This window comes from Podarcis cretensis (assembly GCF_951804945.1).
Source record: "Podarcis cretensis genome assembly, chromosome: 4".
NCBI lineage: Eukaryota > Metazoa > Chordata > Lepidosauria > Squamata > Lacertidae > Podarcis > Podarcis cretensis.
Genome location: NC_137173.1, coordinates 5,242,769 through 5,261,248, shown reverse-complemented (window position 1 = coordinate 5,261,248; position 18,480 = coordinate 5,242,769). Strand labels below are relative to the sequence as shown.

The following is an 18,480-nucleotide window of genomic DNA, read 5'->3' as shown; positions in this document are numbered from 1 at the left end:
ACCTCACCCCATCGCGGGGATTCGAACCGCCGACCTTCTGATCGGGCAGTCCTAGGCTCTGTGGTTTAACTCACAGCGCCACCTGTGTCCCTTAATAAGACAGTAGGTGATAAAAATATTTTTTTCTTTCTTACCTGCACGGATGTTAGTCATTGTTTGGATGGGGGGGGGGGGCTTTTATCCATTTCCGCAGTCACACAATCAATCAATTAATCAATCAATCAATCAATGAATCAATCAAAATAAATAGCAAAACAAAAGTGCCAAACTTAATCCGTTCCAGAAGTCCATTTGACTTCTGAAATGTTCAAAAACCAAAACACAGCTTCTGATTGGTGCAGGTGCCCTGGAAACAATAGCCGAGAGATGCATTAGACATTCAGCATCTGAAAAACATTTGAAAACCGGAACACTCACTTCCAGGTTTTCGGCATTTGGGAACTAAGACGTTTGAGAACCAAGGTATCACTGTAGTTAGAGCGTCGGACTAGGGCTTGGGAGACCAGGGTTTAAACCCCCCACTCACGGGTGTGACCACGGGGGCCATTCGCTGCCTCTCAGCCTTGCCTACCTCACAGGGCTCTTCTGGGGATAAAATAAGGATCTGGAAGAAAAATACACATGTATGTCTCACTGTGCTCCGTGGAGGAAAAAAGAAGGAATATAAACACAATCAATTGATCAATCAATCAATCAATCAATCAATCTCCTCTCATTCATTCATTCATGCATCCTCCTCCCTGGATGGCAGGCGAGTGATCCACAACCCATTCTGGGGCAGCTGTGATGTAGGAGGCTAGGCGTTTTGGATAGACCCATTTCCCACAATTCAGTTATTTAAATATTTATTATTATTATTATTATTATTATTATTATTATTATTATTATTCTCCTTAATACTAAGTCTCTAAGCAGTTTATAAAAACTTATTTAATGAAACTGAGAAACTTCGACAGAATATAATCCATACAAAGCAATACAATGCGATTCAAAAACTACATTCCGAAAGTGTAAAAGCCCAAGACAGCAAACCCCTAGCAGCACCTGTTGAGAAGACATTAAGAACCTGGGCTGTCTCTCCGCTTCACTCTCCCTGCTGCTGACCCACAACTCTGCAACGCTCGCCCAACTCGCAAGAAAGTCCTGCCCAGATTCTGTCCTCCACCTTGGGGGGGGGGGCAGAGGAGAACAGGCGGTGCACATGATTATCAGGCCTTGGAAAGCTGGATGAAGTTCATCCCCTTTGTCGAGTTAATTAAAATAATTTCAGTTGGATTTTGAGTATATCTGCAATTTAATTGTTCCCATTTTGAATTTTGTTGGGTTATTATCTTCCTTAGTGGGTCAGGCAACCTGCTGTTTTGAATAGGGTGGGGGGTGCTGGGGAGAAGTTTATGGAACCGAGAGGGTAGGGGGTGCCCCCCCCAATGTTTGGGAACCGCAGGGTTGGAAAGGAGGCTGCTCTGTCTCCTCTAAGGTGAGAATTGCAAGACAGGAGGGAATGCAAGGCTCAAAGCTTTGAATGCTTGAGCCTCCTCATCACAGCAGACAGCAGGATGAGGCCACAGAGGTCCTTGTTGCTTTGGAGCACCAGAGAGGAATCTTCTGCCTTTTGTCCATTTTCCACCTGCTCCACGAGGTTCAAACCAAGAACATTCTGCCAAAAACATTATTTAGACAAGCCTACCCAGATGTTTTGAAAGTTGATGCACATTTTAATCTGTTTCTATATTGTTATTTAACTTTTCAAAAGTCTTAAAATTATTGTTGCCGATTCTTCTTATTGATAACGTTTATTGCTTCATCTTTTTCATAAACTGCTTAGAGGGTTTTCAAAATCAAGTGTATAAATTTTATAAATGGATGCAGAATCGTGCTCCAATAAGAGATGGGACCCAGGAACTGAAGCACCAAGAATGAGTGCATTTGTGGCTTTCTTACGAAATGTAATTTTATTAATCAAAGCGGTGTTAAGGTGCAGTTCAAAACCCAAAGTGCTTCCAGGTGGGTTTACAAGGCCAAGGTACAGGGAATGGAAGGTCTAGGGTGAGGAGAGGAGAGGCTGAAGGCATGAAGTCTGTTGCTTTTAAACCTTAAGGAGGGAGAGCTGTGATCAGAAGCACGAGGCTCTGGATCTGGCTCCTCAATATTGGCCCTCCAGATGTTTTTGGCCTACAACTCCCATGATCCCTAGCTAGCAGGACCAGTGGTCAGGGATGATGGGAATTGTAGTCTCAAAACATCTGGAGGGCTGAGGTTGAGAGGCATGTTCAAAGTATTCAGCTTGCAGAATCAGCCTTTTCTTGGTGCAGAATTTGGAAGCATCCAGAGCAGGCTTCCAAATTCTGCACCAAGAAAAGGCTGAGCTGAATACTTTGAACATGCCTAGCAAATTTGGCCTCTTTGCTCTAGCCTCTGTTGGCCACAAAAAGGAAGTATCTGGGTAGTGTTCTGCAGAACCTATCCCTGCAACTGTTCTGCCACTGTGAGAACAAGATGCTGGACTAGATGGGCCATTGGCCTGATCCAGCAAGCTCTGCTTATGTCTTTATGTCTTGTTTGTCCAACGTGGCTCAGGTGAGTGGATGCTGTATGCAGAGAACAGGCATGGTGCCAATGTGGCTTGCAAAGAGCTCAGGATGATCCACACAACAGGGAGCCAAGTTGCCCACTGCTGTGGGAAGGCAACCCATTGCCCCCCACAACCCCCCTGCAATGCGGAGAAGCATGGAAATGGGGCAGAGGTTGACTTCTCCTCGTTGCTCTGAGTGCAGAGGTATGTTTTGAGAGAACTTCTGCAAGCCAATGTACTCAAAAGGTTCCTTGGAGAACCCGTTCCAGGGACCCAAACGCTGTGGGAGAGCCACACCAGGAGATCTGGGTGCAAGACCACCCCACCCCACCCCTGAGAGCCACACTCTCTGCAAAGCAAGGTCCAAAAAGCAAACTCTCATCTCCCCGCTTTTCCCCTGCTGCGAATGAAATCGCTGACAAGGCTGACAAATCTGTTAGCCTTCCGCTCAGCTTAATGAGGCCGATTCTCAGCCCTGCGAGCTACGGTTGCTCCACGAAATAAATAAGAAATGCAGAACACTTTTGGAGTGCTAAAACTGATAAATAATCATCATCATCATAATAATAAAGGTATTCCTACCCTGCTTCCTGTTCTCAATCCTCCGGCTGTAATTAGATTAGCAGCCAAACCTCGAGGCAAACTCAATCAATGGGGCTGAAGCTCTGCATGCTTATCAGAGTTATATATATGCTCACTGGCGATCAATCGATCAATCTACACCCGTGGCATCTTTGCATCGCCAGCTTCTTGCGCAAAAGCTGGCACGGTCCACAGCTGGGCCCTGGGCCCACCCCCAGGGAGTGTCGTCTGCGGCACAGTATCGCCATTGTACAAATCTATGGGGAGGTCGTACTTGGGATACAGTGCGAAGTTGTGGTTGCCACACCTCTGAAAGGATAGTGCAGAGTTGGAAAAGGTTCAGAGAAGGGCAACAGAAATCATCAGAGGGTGGAGTGAACTCCCCACGAGGAAAGGCTTTTCCTGTGAGGGGAAAAGGCACCTAAGGCTAACAGGGAAACGATCGAGGTCTGCAAGATTGTATATGGCGTGGAGAGGCGTTTTTCTCCTTCTCTCTTAATATTAGAGCCCAGAGAGGCCATTAAACGATGCTTGAATGTTGGAACAGGCAATACGGACAAAAACAAGTAGTTTTTCACACAGTGCATAGTTAAGTTATGGAGATTGCTCCCACAAAATGCAGTGAGGCCCACCAACCTGGATGGCTTTACAAGAGGATTAGACAAACTCCTGGACCAGAGGGCTCTCAATGGCTACCAGCCAGGATGGCTATGTTCTGCCTCCACTGCTGGGGGAGGCAATGCCTCTGAATACCACTTAGGGTGGGGTCCACAGGCAAGGAGAGCGCTGCTGTTGCGCTCAGGTCCTGTTTGCAGGTTTCTCTCAAGGCGGCATCTGTTTGGCTGCTGTAAGAGCTAGAAGCTGGGTCTGATCCAGTAGCCAGGCACGTCTTATGCTCTTGTTTCAGTAAAAAGGAAATAACTATGCCACCAAACGATCTGCAGTTTGAATCAAAGAACTGTAGCATTGGAAGGGACCCTAAGGGTCATAGCTAATTCATGGCCACTGGCTCCCTCCTTACTCTCAAACTTTGCTCCTCCCCACTTTAAACCATGGCAGGGTGCACAATATTTCCTACTGTTTTAGGAAACTAAATAAATTTCAGAGCAGCAAACAATCCCACGAGGAGGAGGAGGAGGAGGAGGAGGAGGAGGAGGAGGAGGAGGAGGAAGCACATGTTTGGGAAGGGCAAAAAAGACGCCCTCAGTCATGTGGCTTTGGAGAGCTGCCCCCCATTGTGATGTTTTGGGCATGTTTCTTGAGTTTGGTGAGCTTCAACTTCCTCGCCGCCATGGGAGCCACCGGCCCCTAGGCAGGCAGGGTACAGAAGCGTAAGCCAGAGAGCAGAACTGCCCCACCACTGTACAGTGGTGCCTTGCAAGACGAAATTAATCCGTTCCGTGAGGCTCTTCGTCTAGCGGTTTTTTCGTCTTGCGAAGCAAGCCCATTGACAGCTTAGCGGATTAGCGCTATTAGCGGTTTAGCGGCTTTTAGCGGATCAGCTGATAAGCGACTTAGGGCTTAGGAAAAGGGGGGGAAAAGGGAAAAAACCCGCAGGAACTCGCAAGACATTTTCGTCTTGCGAAGCAAGCCCATAGAGAAATTCGTTTTGCGAAGCGCCTCCAAAACGGAAAACCCTTTCGTCTAGCGGGTTTTCCGTCTTGCGGGGCACCACTGTAACAAGGAATAGTGATGCAGGCAGACCCTTAAGGGAGAAAAGGCAAAAGGCATAATTCAGCAGGATGTTCTTCTGCACAAACGGCAACGCAGCGGAACTTTGTGTTGGCCACCCCCCCCCCAGCTGGAGAACTGTGTCCGGTTCTGGGCACCACAGTTTAAGAAGGATGTTGCAAGAGGAGGGTGACTGAGATGGCCGAGGGTCTGGAAACCAAGCCTTATGAGGAATGGCTGAGGGAGCTGGAGATGTTTAGCCTGCAGGAGAGAAGACTGGGAGGTGATATGACAGCCATCTTTGAATCTCTGAAGGACTGACAACATGGAGGATGGAGCTTGTTTTCTCCCGCACTGGAGGCAGGACTCGAACCATTGGATTCAAGAAAGGAGATTCCAACAAAACATCAGGAAGAACTTTCTACCAGGACGAGTGGCTCGATGGTGGAACATGTTGGAAAACAAGCCTTTCTCGGGAGAAGCTGGCAACTCTCCCGAGCTCCCGGCTTGGTCTCCGGTGACGTCCCTGGCTGCAACCCCCGCAGGACTCAGGCAAGGTCTCAATAGGTGACACCTCCCAGCATGGGAGATGCACACCCCCTCCCTCCTGCTTCCCTAGCAGGGAAAGGAGATAGTCAGAAATGTCTATTTACATCCTTTATTTCTGACTTTGCAGCACTACAGAAAACATGTCCGATCACTTCAAACTTCAGCAAACAAGAGAGACTTCCTGTACATACGCAAGAGGAAGGTCTCATATTACACTCTTCACAAAGACTTTTCCAGCCTGTGAACTTCCGGGAAGCTTCTTGCCCACAGCTAGCCATATCACATGATGTCAACAAGCTGGCTGTCTGCAGCTGCGATGAGCTCATATTGTAACAGAACAGACTCCCTTGGAAAGTGATGGACTCTCCTTTTTTGTAGTTTTTAAGCAAAGGTTGGATGGCCGTGTGTCAGTGATTCTTTAGATGTGATTCCTGCAGTGCAGGGGGTTGGACTAGATGACCCCTAGGAGGCCTTTCCACTCTACAATTCTAGGATTCTACAAACTGTCCACCTGCAGAGCTCCCATGCATTTCAGCCGAGCATCTGCAGGAGGTTCCCCCACTGCCGCCACCTAAATGCCCGAGATGAACAGACAAAGAGAGGAGCTCATTTGGTATCCATTTACATTTATTGCAATAACTTAAGAGATCTGGTTGGTGCCCAGGTGGCTGGAAAAGGCCACACCCAGCACTTTCGCAGAGGCATAACCTTGGTGAGCATCTGAAAAAGTCACTTTTTGAGACCTGAATCGGCACCCAACACATTCTGCAGCATCACCTTTGGGGCTGGAGGGAGGCAGGCACAGCAGCTTGCTTGGAAGAAGGAAGTTCGTGCTTATTTCCCCTGAGATACCCTGCCCCACCCAAAGCACAAACCTCTCACCCTCGCAAACAGCTCTGCGGGGCGGCAGGCTGACCCCGCCCATCGATTTTGCGCAGGGTAGCCCTGTCTCAACAAGGCTGTAGCAGTGATTTGAGCTATAAGGATCTCTCTTTCTCTCTCTCCCAGCTAAGCTCTGATCTCCAGAGAAACCCGGGTTCCCCAAACCACCTTCCTTACTCCTCCATCTACATCTCATGATTGTTTTATTACTGACCACACAACCTGAAGCTCCGCAGGGGGCAGCCCACGGGCCTATAAAGTATAGGACATCTCGTCGGGAGCCAACGGGGCCTGAATGTCCAGCTTCCGGCTTTTGCTGTCCTTCTCAACTATCTCCAGCCGCAGCGTGGGGCCCTTCCTCTGGCCCTCTGCGGGGGACAAGCTGCCCTTGGCTTTCAGGAGCCGCTTGTCTGAGTCGTCCACCGTGATCCGCAAGGTGCAACCACGGGGCAGGAGGTCCTGCTCATAGGCGGCGGCGAGCTGGTTCACGACTCGACGCTCAACCTGGGGATCAGGGACAGAGATGAGCCACATAGAAATGAGAAGGGTAGTGGATCAAGAACACAGACCCAGGTTCAAATCCCACATGCAGCCGTGAAGCTCCCTGAGGGGTCCTGGCCTACTTCCTATCTTCCACCCTAACCTCCCTCACAGGGTTGTTGTGAGGGGAAAGAACTGTGTATGCTGCCTTGAGTTCTTTTAAGAAAAGGCAGGACAGAAAATTAAGTAGAAAGAAGACAAAGTCCCTACCAGAGAGGAGTGGCAAGCCAAGCTGATGGGACTGTGCAGAGATGGCAAAACTGACTGGAAAACTTGGAACTCAAGAGAATAACTTTATAAAAGAATGGGAAAATTTATAAGTTATTTAGGAGACCACTGTAAGCAGATGGAAATGTTAGCAGGATTTTGGATCTCACTTGTAGTGTGACTATTATCATGGATAATATGGTTTGATATAAAAATCGGAGTATGGAAGAATATTCAGGAATAAATGTTTAAAAGGGAATTCCATGGAGGGGGTGGGAGGAAGCCTGGAGATTTGAAGGAATCTCTTTACATGGATATGTTTCTTGTTTTCTATTTGTTTATAACTTTGTATTTGTAAAACCAAATAAAAATGACTTAAAACAATAAAAATACACAGAAATCCAGCCTACGTGGGCTGTCGTAAGCAGAAGCCGCCTTGAGACTGGCAGACTGCACATTCAAGAGATTGCACATCAGTGAATCATGCTGCAGAGTTGGAAGGGGCCGCGAAATTTTAATTTCATATATGCTCATGGGGAATGAGACCTTGGGGTCGTGGTGGATACAGCTCAACGAAGAGGTGGAGCATCTTAGTTGAGGGAGAAAGCAAGACTTGCCATCATGTCCCTTCTGTCAGTACTGGAAGAGGAGCAAGAGCCCCCTCTGCCCCCTCCCCCGCTCACCTCGTGCTTAATGGAGCGGGCTCCGTAGTGCAGGTTGTAGCCGTCCACTAGCACGTCCATCACCTCCCTGTCCCATACTAAGGTGATGTTGTGCCTTGCCTTGGCCTGCAGGGGGAGAAAGAAGCAGCAAGTTACTGGGATCCGATGGCCATGCTTTCGCTCTCTGAAGCAGAGGCTGGAGCAGAGAGCTTTCTGGGCCGGAGTCTCCTATCTATGGAAACCCCCCTCGCCTGAACACTGTCCTCCACTGTGATCTTGGTGAAATGAGGACATCTTTGTAATACCACCGCACAGAAAATCTATATGGTTGGAGAGGATTTGCGGGTGTGGAGTTTTGCTTTTTTTAAAAAAAGTACTGCAATTTCCTTCCCCTGGAAAACAGCTTCATCAGAGCTGACAAGAGTTAAGAAGGGAATCGGTTCTATTACAATCTACCCTGATCCCGTTAAGTGCTATATTGTGTAAATTAAGGCCATATTACCTTAAACTTTTTCTAACCGCACACATTTGAAATGGCTTGGCATCAAATATTCATCTGAATAAAATAGGTAACTTGTGTGTGTGGAGTTTTCTCTCTGCACGGATTTTACAGGAGTCATGGCAACTGCACAAGGCCACATTTTTATTCATTTATTTTAAAAAAAATGAAGTTTCCACCCCAAGGAAGTGCAACCCAAATTCTGCACTCAGAGCACATTACAAAAAACAAAAACATGTGCGGAAGATTTGTTTGTGTTGTATAACATTTCTTAATCTAAATGCTTATTCTGACTTTTGTTTTTCATTAAAAGTGATTTCACATGCCTGTCTGTTGCTGCTTAATGACGAGCCAGACCATCACCTGGGCTCATCCAGCTCAGTATAACCTTCACTGGCTGGCAGCAGCTCTTCAGGGCTCCAGAGGGGGATCCTTCCCTGAAGGCACCAGGGAATGAATCTGGGACCCTCTGCAGACAAACTATGTTTTTAAACACTACTATAATAATAATAATAATAATAATAATAATAATAATAATTTATTATTTATACCCCGCCCATCTGGCTGAGTTTCCCCAGCCACTCTGGGCGGCTCCCAATCAGTGTTAAAAACAATACAGCATTACATATTAAAAACTTCCCTGAACAAGGCTGCCTTAAGATGTCTTCTGAATGTCAGGTAATTCTTTATCTCTTTGACATCTGATGGGAGGGCGTTCCACAGGTCGGGCGCCACTACCGAGAAGGCCCTCTGCCTGGTTCCCTGTAGCCTCACTTCTCGCAATGAGGGAACCGCCAGAAGGCCCTCGGCGCTGGATCTCAGTGTCCGGGCTGAACGATGGGGGTGGAGATGCTCCTTCAGGTATACAGGACCGAGGCCGTTTAGGGCTTTAAAGGTCAGCACCAACACTTTGAATCGTGCTCGGAAACGTACTGGGAGCCAGTGCAGATCTCTCAGAACCGGTGTTATGTGGTCCCGGCGGCCACTCCCAGTCACCAGTCTAGCTGCCGCATTCTGGATTAATTGCAGTTTCCGGGTCACCTTCAAAGGTAGCCCCACGTAGAGCGCGTTGCAGTAGTCCAAGCGTGAGATAACCAGAGCATGCACCACTCTGGCGAGACAGTCCGCGGGAAGGTAGGGTCTTAGCCTGCGTACCAGGTGGAGCTGGTAGACAGCTGCCCTGGACACAGAGTTAACCTGCGCCTCCATGGACATCTGTGAGTCCAAAATGACTCCCAGGCTGCGCACCTGGTCCTTCAGGGGCACAGTTACCCCATTCAGGACCAGGGAATCCTCCACACCTGCCCGCCTCCTGTCCCCCAAAAACAGTACTTCTGTCTTGTCAGGATTCAACCTCAGTCTGTTAGCCGCCATCCAACCTCCAACCGCCTCCAGGCACTCACACAGGACCTTCACCGCCTTCACTGGTTCTGATTTAAAGGAGAGGTAGAGCTGGGTGTCATCTGCATACTGATGAACACCCAGTCCAAACCCCCTGATGATCTCTCCCAGCGGCTTCATATAGATGTTAAAAAGCATGGGGGAGAGGACGGAACCCTGAGGTACCCCACAAGTGAGGGCCCAAGGGTCTGAACACTCATCCCCCACCACCACTTTCTGAACACGGCCCAGGAGGAAGGAGCGGAACCACTGTATAACAGTGCCCCCAGCTCCCAGCCCCTCTAGACGGTCCAGAAGGATGTTATGGTCGATGGTGTCAAAGGCCGCTGAGAGATCCAGCAGAACTAGGAAACAGCTCTCACCTTTGTCCCTAGCCCGCCGGAGATCATCAACCAGCGCGACCAAGGCAGTTTCAGTCCCATGGTGAGGCCTGAATCCCGATTGGAAGGGATCCAAATGGTCCGTTTCCTCCAGGCGTGCTTGGAGTTGTTCAGCAACCACCCGCTCAATCACCTTGCCCAAGAATGGAAGATTTGAGACTGGGCGATAGTTGGCCAAATTGGCCGGGTCTAAAGATGTTTTTTTAAGAAGCGGTTTAATGACCGCCTCTTTCAGCGGGTCTGGGAAGGCTCCCTCACAGAGGGAAGCATTCACCACCCCGCAAAGCCCATCGCCCAGCCCTTCCCGGCTTGCTTTTATCAGCCAGGATGGGCAAGGATCAAGAAGACAGGTGGTCGGTTTCACTCGTCCAAGCAGCCTGTCCACATCCTCGGAGGTAACAGATTGGAATTGATCCCATATAACAGGACCAGACAGAACTCTAGCACTCTCCCGCCCTGGCCCTGCTCCCACTGTGGAGTCTACTTCCTTCTGAATCTGAGCGATTTTATCTGCAAAAAACTTTGCAAAAGCATTGCAGGAGATCTTGGGGTCCCTACCAGGCCCCGGTGGTACAGGTGGTTCCGATAAACTGCGAACCACCTGAAAAAGTCTCCTGCTGCTGTTTTCTGCAGATGCAATGGAGGCGGCGAAGAAGGCCCTCTTCGCCGTCGCCATTGCCACTTGGTAGGCTCGACGTTGAGCTCTAACCCGTGTCCGGTCTGATTCAGAATGAGTTTTCCGCCACCGGCGCTCTAGCCGTCTCAACGATTGTTTCATCACCCTCAGCTCCGGGGAGAACCACGGGGCTGTCCGGGCTCCATGCAATCGGAGAGGGCGCTTCGGAGCCAGACAGTCAATAGCCCTGGTTAACTCCGCATTCCAGCGTGCCACCAGGGAATCAGCTGAAAGGCCATCAACTTGGGATAAAGCATCCCCTACCACTCTCTGGAAGCCAATTGGATCCATTAAGTGGCGGGGGCGGACCATCCGAATCGGTCCCACCTCCCTGCGGAGGGGAAGGGTTGCGGAGAAGTCCAGTTGCACCAGGTAGTGATCTGACCATGGCACTTCTTTTGTTTCGCTTTTAGTTAATGTCAGATCACCAACATCCGTAGAGGTAAACACCAAGTCTAAGGCATGTCCGTGGCTATGGGTTGGGCCAGACTTATTCAGGGACAGCCCCATGGAGGCCATGCTTTCCACGAAGTCCCGAGCTGCCCCTTGTAAGGTCGTGTCGGCATGGATGTTAAAATCCCCCAGGACAACCAAGCTAGGTGTCTCCAGGAGTATATCCGCCACGACCTGAAGCAGCTCGGGCAGGGAATCCTTGGTGCAGCGGGGAGGTCGGTACACCAGTAGGAATCCTGTACTGCCCCTATTGCCCAACTTCCAGAACATGCACTCAGAAAACTGGGTCTTCCCAATAGGACGCCTGGTGCAGACTAATGACTTCCTAAAAATCGCTGCAACCCCCCCTCCCCGCCCACATGACCTGGGTTGCTGTGCGTAAGAGAAACCTGGTGGGCAAGCAGCGGCAAGGACAGGCCCATCTGCCTCATCCAACCAGGTCTCTGTCACACATGCCAGGTCAAATCCTCCATCCACAATCAGGTCGTGGATGGCAGTGGTTTTATTCATCATTGACCTGGCATTGCACAGCAACACTTTCAGGTCATGTGGGTTTCCCTTGCTGATTACTGTATCCTTCCGGTCAGGACCAGACCTGGAGGCAGGGATAGTCCTCAAACAACGACTAAACCTGCCTCCTCGGTAATGACATGGTCTGGTCTTAGCATAACTCCTCCTCCTGCCCGTGATCACTGAGATCGGGTGTCCCAATACATCTCCCCCTGTGGAACCTGCCCCACCCAATCTATTGGCTGAGGCCCACTCCCAGGCAGCCATGACCCTCCCCCTTAAAAGGCAAAATACAAACTATATAATAATTTAACAGAATAATAATAATAATAAAACAAAACAGAACAAAACAAAACAAAACAAAGCAAAACAAGGAACAATAGTGCTGACTCAGTGCTTATCCCACCCCAAGCAAAAATAAAATAATGAAATAATATAATATTATATAAAACAACAACCACCATTTAAAGTGCTGCAAATTAAAAGCGATTAAAACATTTAAAACCATTTTGTCCATTGCTGCCGGTAGCTACTCAGGCCTCTTATGCTGTGGCAGTGAGTGCAGGCCCCGCCCCCTAGGCCGGATGGAGTTGGCAGGAGAGGGAGCGGTCCTCCCAACACTCACGCAAGCAGCAGCAGCAGCAGCAGCAGTCGTGTCCCGGAGGCCTCTCTCAGGTCTCTTATGCTGTGGCAGTGAGTGCAGGCCCCGCCCCCTCGGCCAGATGGAGTTGGCAGGAGAGGGAGCGGTCCTCCCAACACTCACGCAAGCAGCAGCAGCAGCAGCAGCAGCAGCAGCAGATGCATGTGCTGTTTTATACTGAGTCAGGTGACTGGTCTATCTAGTTCAGCACTGCCTTAGCCAGGCAAGATGTTTCGGGGCTACAACTCCCATCACCCCTGACCACTGGTCCTGTTAGCTAGGGATGACGGGAGTTGTAGTCCCCAAAAAATCTGGAGGGCCAAGTTTGCCTATGCCTGGCCTAAGCAGACAGGAAGTGGTTTCGGGAACGAGTGTCCAAGTCTTGCTTGAGGAAGCTGGTAACTCTCTGCACGCAAAGCTAATATTCTACCACTGAACTATAGTGCCACCCAAGAAGGGCAAGAGTGCATTGCACAGGGTTGGACTAGATGACCCTCAGGGTCCCTTCCAACTCTACAATTCTAGGATTCTATGAGTGACATGATTAGGAATCTACACGCCGCAAGAGAGGGGAAGGTTATTGGGAAGGGCACAGAATTTCCACTCTCTTGATTGCTGGTGCTTTTTACAGACAGGCGTCTGATTTTAATTCTTCAAACACAGCTTAATAATAATAATAATAGTAATAATAATAATAATAATAAGGACCAGGAACTTGCTTTGCTTTCTATTTTAAAATGGAAGCTCAGGATTGTAACAAATTTGGTGCAAAATTTGGTATGTGAAATGCTGTTAGGTCTAACTGTCATTAAACTGTAGAATTGGATAACACGCACCTGGATTTAATTTGTGATTTTTCAATTATGTGTCTGCAGTTACATATTTGTGTTCGCATATATGAACCTATCTTCACAGCAAAGATTTATTTCTCTCTTTAAATGAAGTGCTGGTGTGTGTGTGTGTGTGTGTGTGTGCGCGCGCGCGAAAGGCACAATGCATGGGGAGGGAGGAGATGTGGGGGCGAGAGGGAGAGATGCTTACCCTCTTAGCCCAGAAGCTCAGTTCCTTGTTGACAAGCTGGATGAGCTCCGAGTGGCAAAAGGGGAGGAAGTAGACAATTTCGTTGATCCTTCCTAGGAACTCGTCTCTCCGGAAGTGAGCCTGCAGGAGGAAAAGGGGCAGAGCAGAGAGGTTTGCTGGGAAGGCAAAGCCGATGAGCAGTCTGGAGGAAACCTGTAACATGTTGAAATCACTGTCCGTGGAGGACAAAACCAGACCAGGAGAAGTGAAAGCAAATCAAAATGAACAGAAGGACGAATGAGCAGAACCTCTCCACTCCCCCCAATTACATCTGGTGGGCTCCCCTTCATTAAGTTGCTTAGGAGGACTCTACCCCCATCTAAGTGTGAACCAGGGAGACTCCTGCTTTGCTCCAGCACTGTAATTTACTCCCAGGTAAACATATAGGATTGCAGGCTCTCAATTTTCCTGTTCAGTGTGTTCATACACCAAGTTGCTTCTGATGTTTCTAAAAAATATGAGAATTCCCCAGAAGCTAGTGCAGACTTCTTTTCGGATGGATGTTTGTTATATTACGATATACAGATCCCCGTATTTAAAAAAATTATGCCTAGTGACCCACTGGAATGTTCCCAATGCTACATAATAAATGTGTGCTGCTATACAGATGTAAGGGACACGGGTGGTGCTGTGGGTTAAACCACAGAGCCTAGGGCTTGCCGATCAGAAGGTCAGCGGTTCGAATCCCCGCGTGAGGGATGAGCTCCCGTTGCTCGGTCCCTGTTCCTGCCAACCTAGCAGTTCGAAAGCACTTCAAAGGGCAAGTAGATAAATAGGTACTGCTCCGGCGGGAAGGTAAACAGCATTTCCGTGCGCTGCTTTGGTTCGCCAGAAGCGGCTTAGTCATGCTCGCCACATGACCCGGAAGCTGTACGCCGGCTCCCTCGGGCAGTAAAGCAAGATGAGTGCCGCAACCCCAGAGTTGGCCACGACTGGACCTAATGTTCAGGGGTCCCTTTACCTTTATACAGTGGTACCTTGCTTTATGAACTTAATCTGTTTTGGAAGTCCGTTCTTAAACCAAAGCATTCTTAAACCAAGGTGTGCTTTCCCATAGCAGTGGGGGAGGCAAAGTTCACAAACCAAAACACCTACTTCCGGGTCTGCAGCATTCTTAATCCAAGTTGTTCACAAACTAAGCTGTTCTTAAACCAAGGTACCACTGTGCTGGTAAATATCGTCTAGGAAAAACTACGAGGATTTTGTAAGAAATCTTGTATGATCTACGAATTAAGAGACAGGAAGAGCTGTTTGACAGTGGAGTGGACTTTCTCGGGAGGTGATGGGACTTGGAGGTTTTTTCAACAGTGGTTGGATCGCCATCTGTCAGGGATTCTTGAGCTATGGTTCTAAGTGTACACTACATGCATATGTTATATAATGATCCTCTGCACTTCTCACACCTGAGCAATAGTGACACATAAATATCAAATTGTCTTCTTGAAATTCAACGGTGGTCTGGGGTGGAGTCCTAAGGCTCCCCCATACCATCTGCCATCCCAGTCAGTGTGTGGCATCTGGGACTGAAGGTGGCAGTGAGGAATGCCAGCCAAACCAACTTCTCCTCTTGACATGGGGCATTAATGTGCAAGTGCTTTCGGCTCAGAGGCTTGCGCAGCAGAGACTGTACTTTCTGAGAATCCTAAGGAAAAACCATCTTCCACAGAAACTGCTGCTTGCCTTCTATCACTGTGCCATTGAGAGCGTGCTCACTTATGGCTTATGTGTGTGGTACGGAAGCTGTACTACCCAGGACAGGATGGGGTTGTGCAGAGTTGTGAAGGCAGCAGAGAGCATTGTTGGCTGCTCACTCTCCACCTTAGAGCAGATTTATGCCACAAGGTGCCATAGGAAGGCACTGGACATAGTAAAAGATCCATTGCATCCTGGTCACTGTCTCTTCGAGCTCCTGCCGTCGGGACGGAGATACAGGACGATGAAGACAAGAACAAGCCGTCTCAAGAACAGCTTCTTCTCCAGAGCGATCTCGGCCCTGAATGGGAAACCTGGACTTTGAAAGTCATCTAATCTTCCTTGCTGTATTATATTGTATTGTTTTAATTAGTGTTTTTATAGTTCTGATTTTGTGTGGAGTGCCCTACCTGGGTGGATGGAGCTGCCAAGTAATTTTCGTTGTCCCCGAGAGGGGGCAATGACAATAAAGATTATTATCTTATCTTATCTTATCTTATCTTATCTTATCTGAAGAGGAGGACTGAAAACAAACCCCCGAGGCTTTGGGGCGTTCCACTTTTGGAAACCCAAGACGGCTGAAAGGAAAGGCTAGCGATAAACAGCACCATCTGTACCTTCAAGATGGGGCGGATGACATTCTCCTTGAACTGCTTTGAGATAGTTATCTTGTCTGTGATCTGGACGTCATCTGAAAGGAAAAGGCACAAGCTTGGCTCAGGGTGCAGGGAGACCCACAAAGACTGCACACTTTCCAGAGCAGGGGGTTCCTTTGCTTCTGCTTGTTGGCTTTGGAAGCCAGCACCGCAGCTTGGCTCATTCTGCTTGCCCAGTGTCCCGAGACACTGTTTGCACAAATTATTGAGCCAGTTTGCACAAAGTATTGATTGCCTTTACAGTGGTACCTCTGGTTACGTACTTAATTCGTTCCGGAGGTCCGTACTTAACCTGAAACTGTTCTTAACCTGAAGCACCACTTTAGCTAATGGGGCCTCCTGCTGCTGCCATGCCCCCGAAACACGATTTCTGTTCTCATCCTGAAGCAAAGTTCCTTACCCGAGGTACTATTTCTGGGTTAGCGGAGTCTGTAATCTGAAGCGTCTGTAACCTGAAGCGTATGTAACCCGAGGTACCACTGTATATCCCACCTTTTTCTCCAAGGAGCTCAAGGTGGCATAAATTGCCCCCCCCCGCCCACCTCACTGAATCCCTACAACAGCCCTGTGAGGAAGGTTAGGCCTGGCTTCCTCAACCTTGGGCCTTCAGATGTTTTGAGACTCCTGATATGCCCTGCAGAGGATCTTAAGGTCCATGAATAACCATAGTTTAGAGGTCCCGGGCCCTAAGGAAGTCAGATTATCCTCCACCAGGGCCAGGGCCTTCTCAGTGATGGCTCCGACTTGGTGGAATGCTCTGTCCCAGGAGACCAGGGCCCTGCAGGATTTAACTTCCTTCCGCAGGACCTGTAAGACAGAGCTATTCCGCCTGGCTTTCAATTTGAACTTAGCCTGATCTTTTATTCCCCTTCCTTCCCTCCCCCTCCCCTTTTTATGAAGATTACCCGCTCTGGGATCCCACAGCTAATTCTCCCCTGGTCTCCTCGCTGGCCCGACTAGGACTAATTTAGCCTCCTAGCCCTGGTGATCATCTAATGTTAATTGGATGGATTTCCCCCCTAAATTGATTTTTGATTTTATTGTTATTCATGTTTTATACCATATTTTATGCTGTTTTTTGTAGCATCAATTAAGTGTTTTAAATTTGTTGTTAGCCACCCTGAGCCAGGTTTTCTGAACCGGGAAGGGCGGGGTATGAATAAAAATTTATTGTTTATTATTACAATTCCCATCATCCCTGACCACTGGTCCTGCTAGTTAGGGATCATGGGAGTTGTAGGCCAAAAACATCTGGGTTGAGGAAGCCTAGGTTAGGCTGAGAGGTTGAGGAAGCCTAGGTTAGGCTGAGAGGCAGTGACTGGTCCAAGGACGCACCCTGGGGCAAGTTTCATGGCGGAGTGAGGGATTTGATAGGAGTGAGGGATCTCATGATGGATGGGCTGATCTCGGGGCCAACCGCCATAGCAAAGTGGGGTGATTCTAATCTACTTCACCACACTGGCATGAGGTTAGGAAGAGGTGTGGCAGACACCCCAAACTTAAATGCTGGTGGCTAAATGCAGGCTGCTGGGCGCAGCCTGTTGCCTTCACGTTGTGCTTTGGGGCCACTTGTTTGGTGCCACTTGAATGAGACATGGAACAGACAGAACTTTGTCTGATACAGCGGAAAGGATGTCACACAGGTTGGGGTTTGGCACAAGGAAGAGAACATCCAGAGTTTAGAGGGTGGGGGGAGGAATGCACACAGGGGGAACGGGTACCTAGTTTTTCGGCAATTCTCTTCCGGCTGAGTTCCACGGTCTCCTGCCTCAGCTGCAAGGCATGCTGGGCGATCTCGTCGCTGGCCACGTTGGAGGTCATGATGAAGATGGCATCTTTGCAGTCAATGGTCTTCCCCTTCCCATCTGTCAGCCGGCCCTTCAGAAACAGCAACGAACAGCAGAGTCAGACACCTCCGTAAGGAACAAGGAGTGGAATTGATGCAAAGCCTACCGTTAGAAAGGGAAGTTTCTGGGGGCTGATTCAGGCATAAGGCCCTCTCTGCTCTGCAAGGAGGCTGCAGAAAGCAGCCCTTGTAGGAGATCTAGTCCAATACATTGGGAAGGATCAAGTTGGGGAATGCTGCCATAAAGGAAGACTGAGAGATGACGTGAGAACCATCTTCAAATATCTGAAGGGCTGCATGGAAGAAGGTGCAAGCTTGTTTTCCGTTGCTCCAGAAGGGAGGACCAGAATCAACGGATCCAAGGGGCAAGAAAGGAGATTCTGCCTAAAGTACAAAACTTTCTGAGGGTAAGAGCCATTTGAGAAAGTGGAACAGACTCCTTCAGAAGGTGCTGGACTCTCATTTGCTTAAGGCTTTTAAAGCAGAGATCGGACGGCCATCTGCCATGGATGCTTTAGCTGAAATTCCTGCACTGCAGGGGGTTGGACTAGAGGACCTTCAGGGTCCCTTCCAACCCTGCAGTTCTAGGTTGCTTGGAAGAGGAATGGAAGCATTTGGGCACTGCCTGTGCACCCGCCTCAGCCCCGCAAGGCAGCTTACTCGTGCTGGAGAAAGCCAGTTTAATACGCTGGCAGTGGAACGGCTGTGAGCTATAAAGACATATCATTGGTACAGGGGGATTGTTCTAGCTGCTCCCTCATCAGACATGAGATCATAACTGGAGGGGAGGGCAAGAGGCACTTGGGGGCTGCTGCACAGCAGAGTCATTGCCTCTGCCCCCACTCTGAGCGCTCCCCTCCTCTGTCTCCCTCCAAGAACTCTAAAAATAAGAACCTTCCAAAAAGCCAATTTGGGGAATGGCAGGGAGGGGGACAGAAGAAAAATAAAACAAAAGCATAAGTCGTCTGTCCCCTCCCTCTCA

At 48.9% G+C, this 18,480-nt stretch overlaps 1 protein-coding gene and 1 long non-coding RNA gene across 3 annotated transcripts in view; one reads left to right on the top strand and one right to left on the bottom strand.

Moving 5' to 3' along the window:
• The first annotated feature begins 4,307 nt into the window (after positions 1-4,307).
• Positions 4,308-5,850, top strand: LOC307215127. Its single transcript, XR_013838294.1, has 3 exons — positions 4,308-4,524; positions 4,839-5,278; positions 5,716-5,850. It is a non-coding gene; the product is annotated as an uncharacterized lncRNA (long non-coding RNA).
• A 133-nt stretch (positions 5,851-5,983) lies between these two features.
• Positions 5,984-18,480, bottom strand: part of CLPB (ClpB family mitochondrial disaggregase) — a 79,440-nt gene continuing 66,943 nt past the window's right edge. For both annotated transcript variants that reach the window (XM_079973650.1, XM_079973651.1), the window contains exons 12-16: positions 17,374-17,530; positions 15,614-15,687; positions 13,266-13,385; positions 7,687-7,791; positions 5,984-6,760 (exon numbers count right to left, since the gene is read on the bottom strand). In XM_079973650.1, coding sequence (XP_079829776.1) covers positions 6,509-6,760; positions 7,687-7,791; positions 13,266-13,385; positions 15,614-15,687; positions 17,374-17,530 — 708 coding nt within the window. In that variant the 3' untranslated portion in view covers positions 5,984-6,508. The remainder of the gene's footprint in view (positions 6,761-7,686; positions 7,792-13,265; positions 13,386-15,613; positions 15,688-17,373; positions 17,531-18,480) is intronic.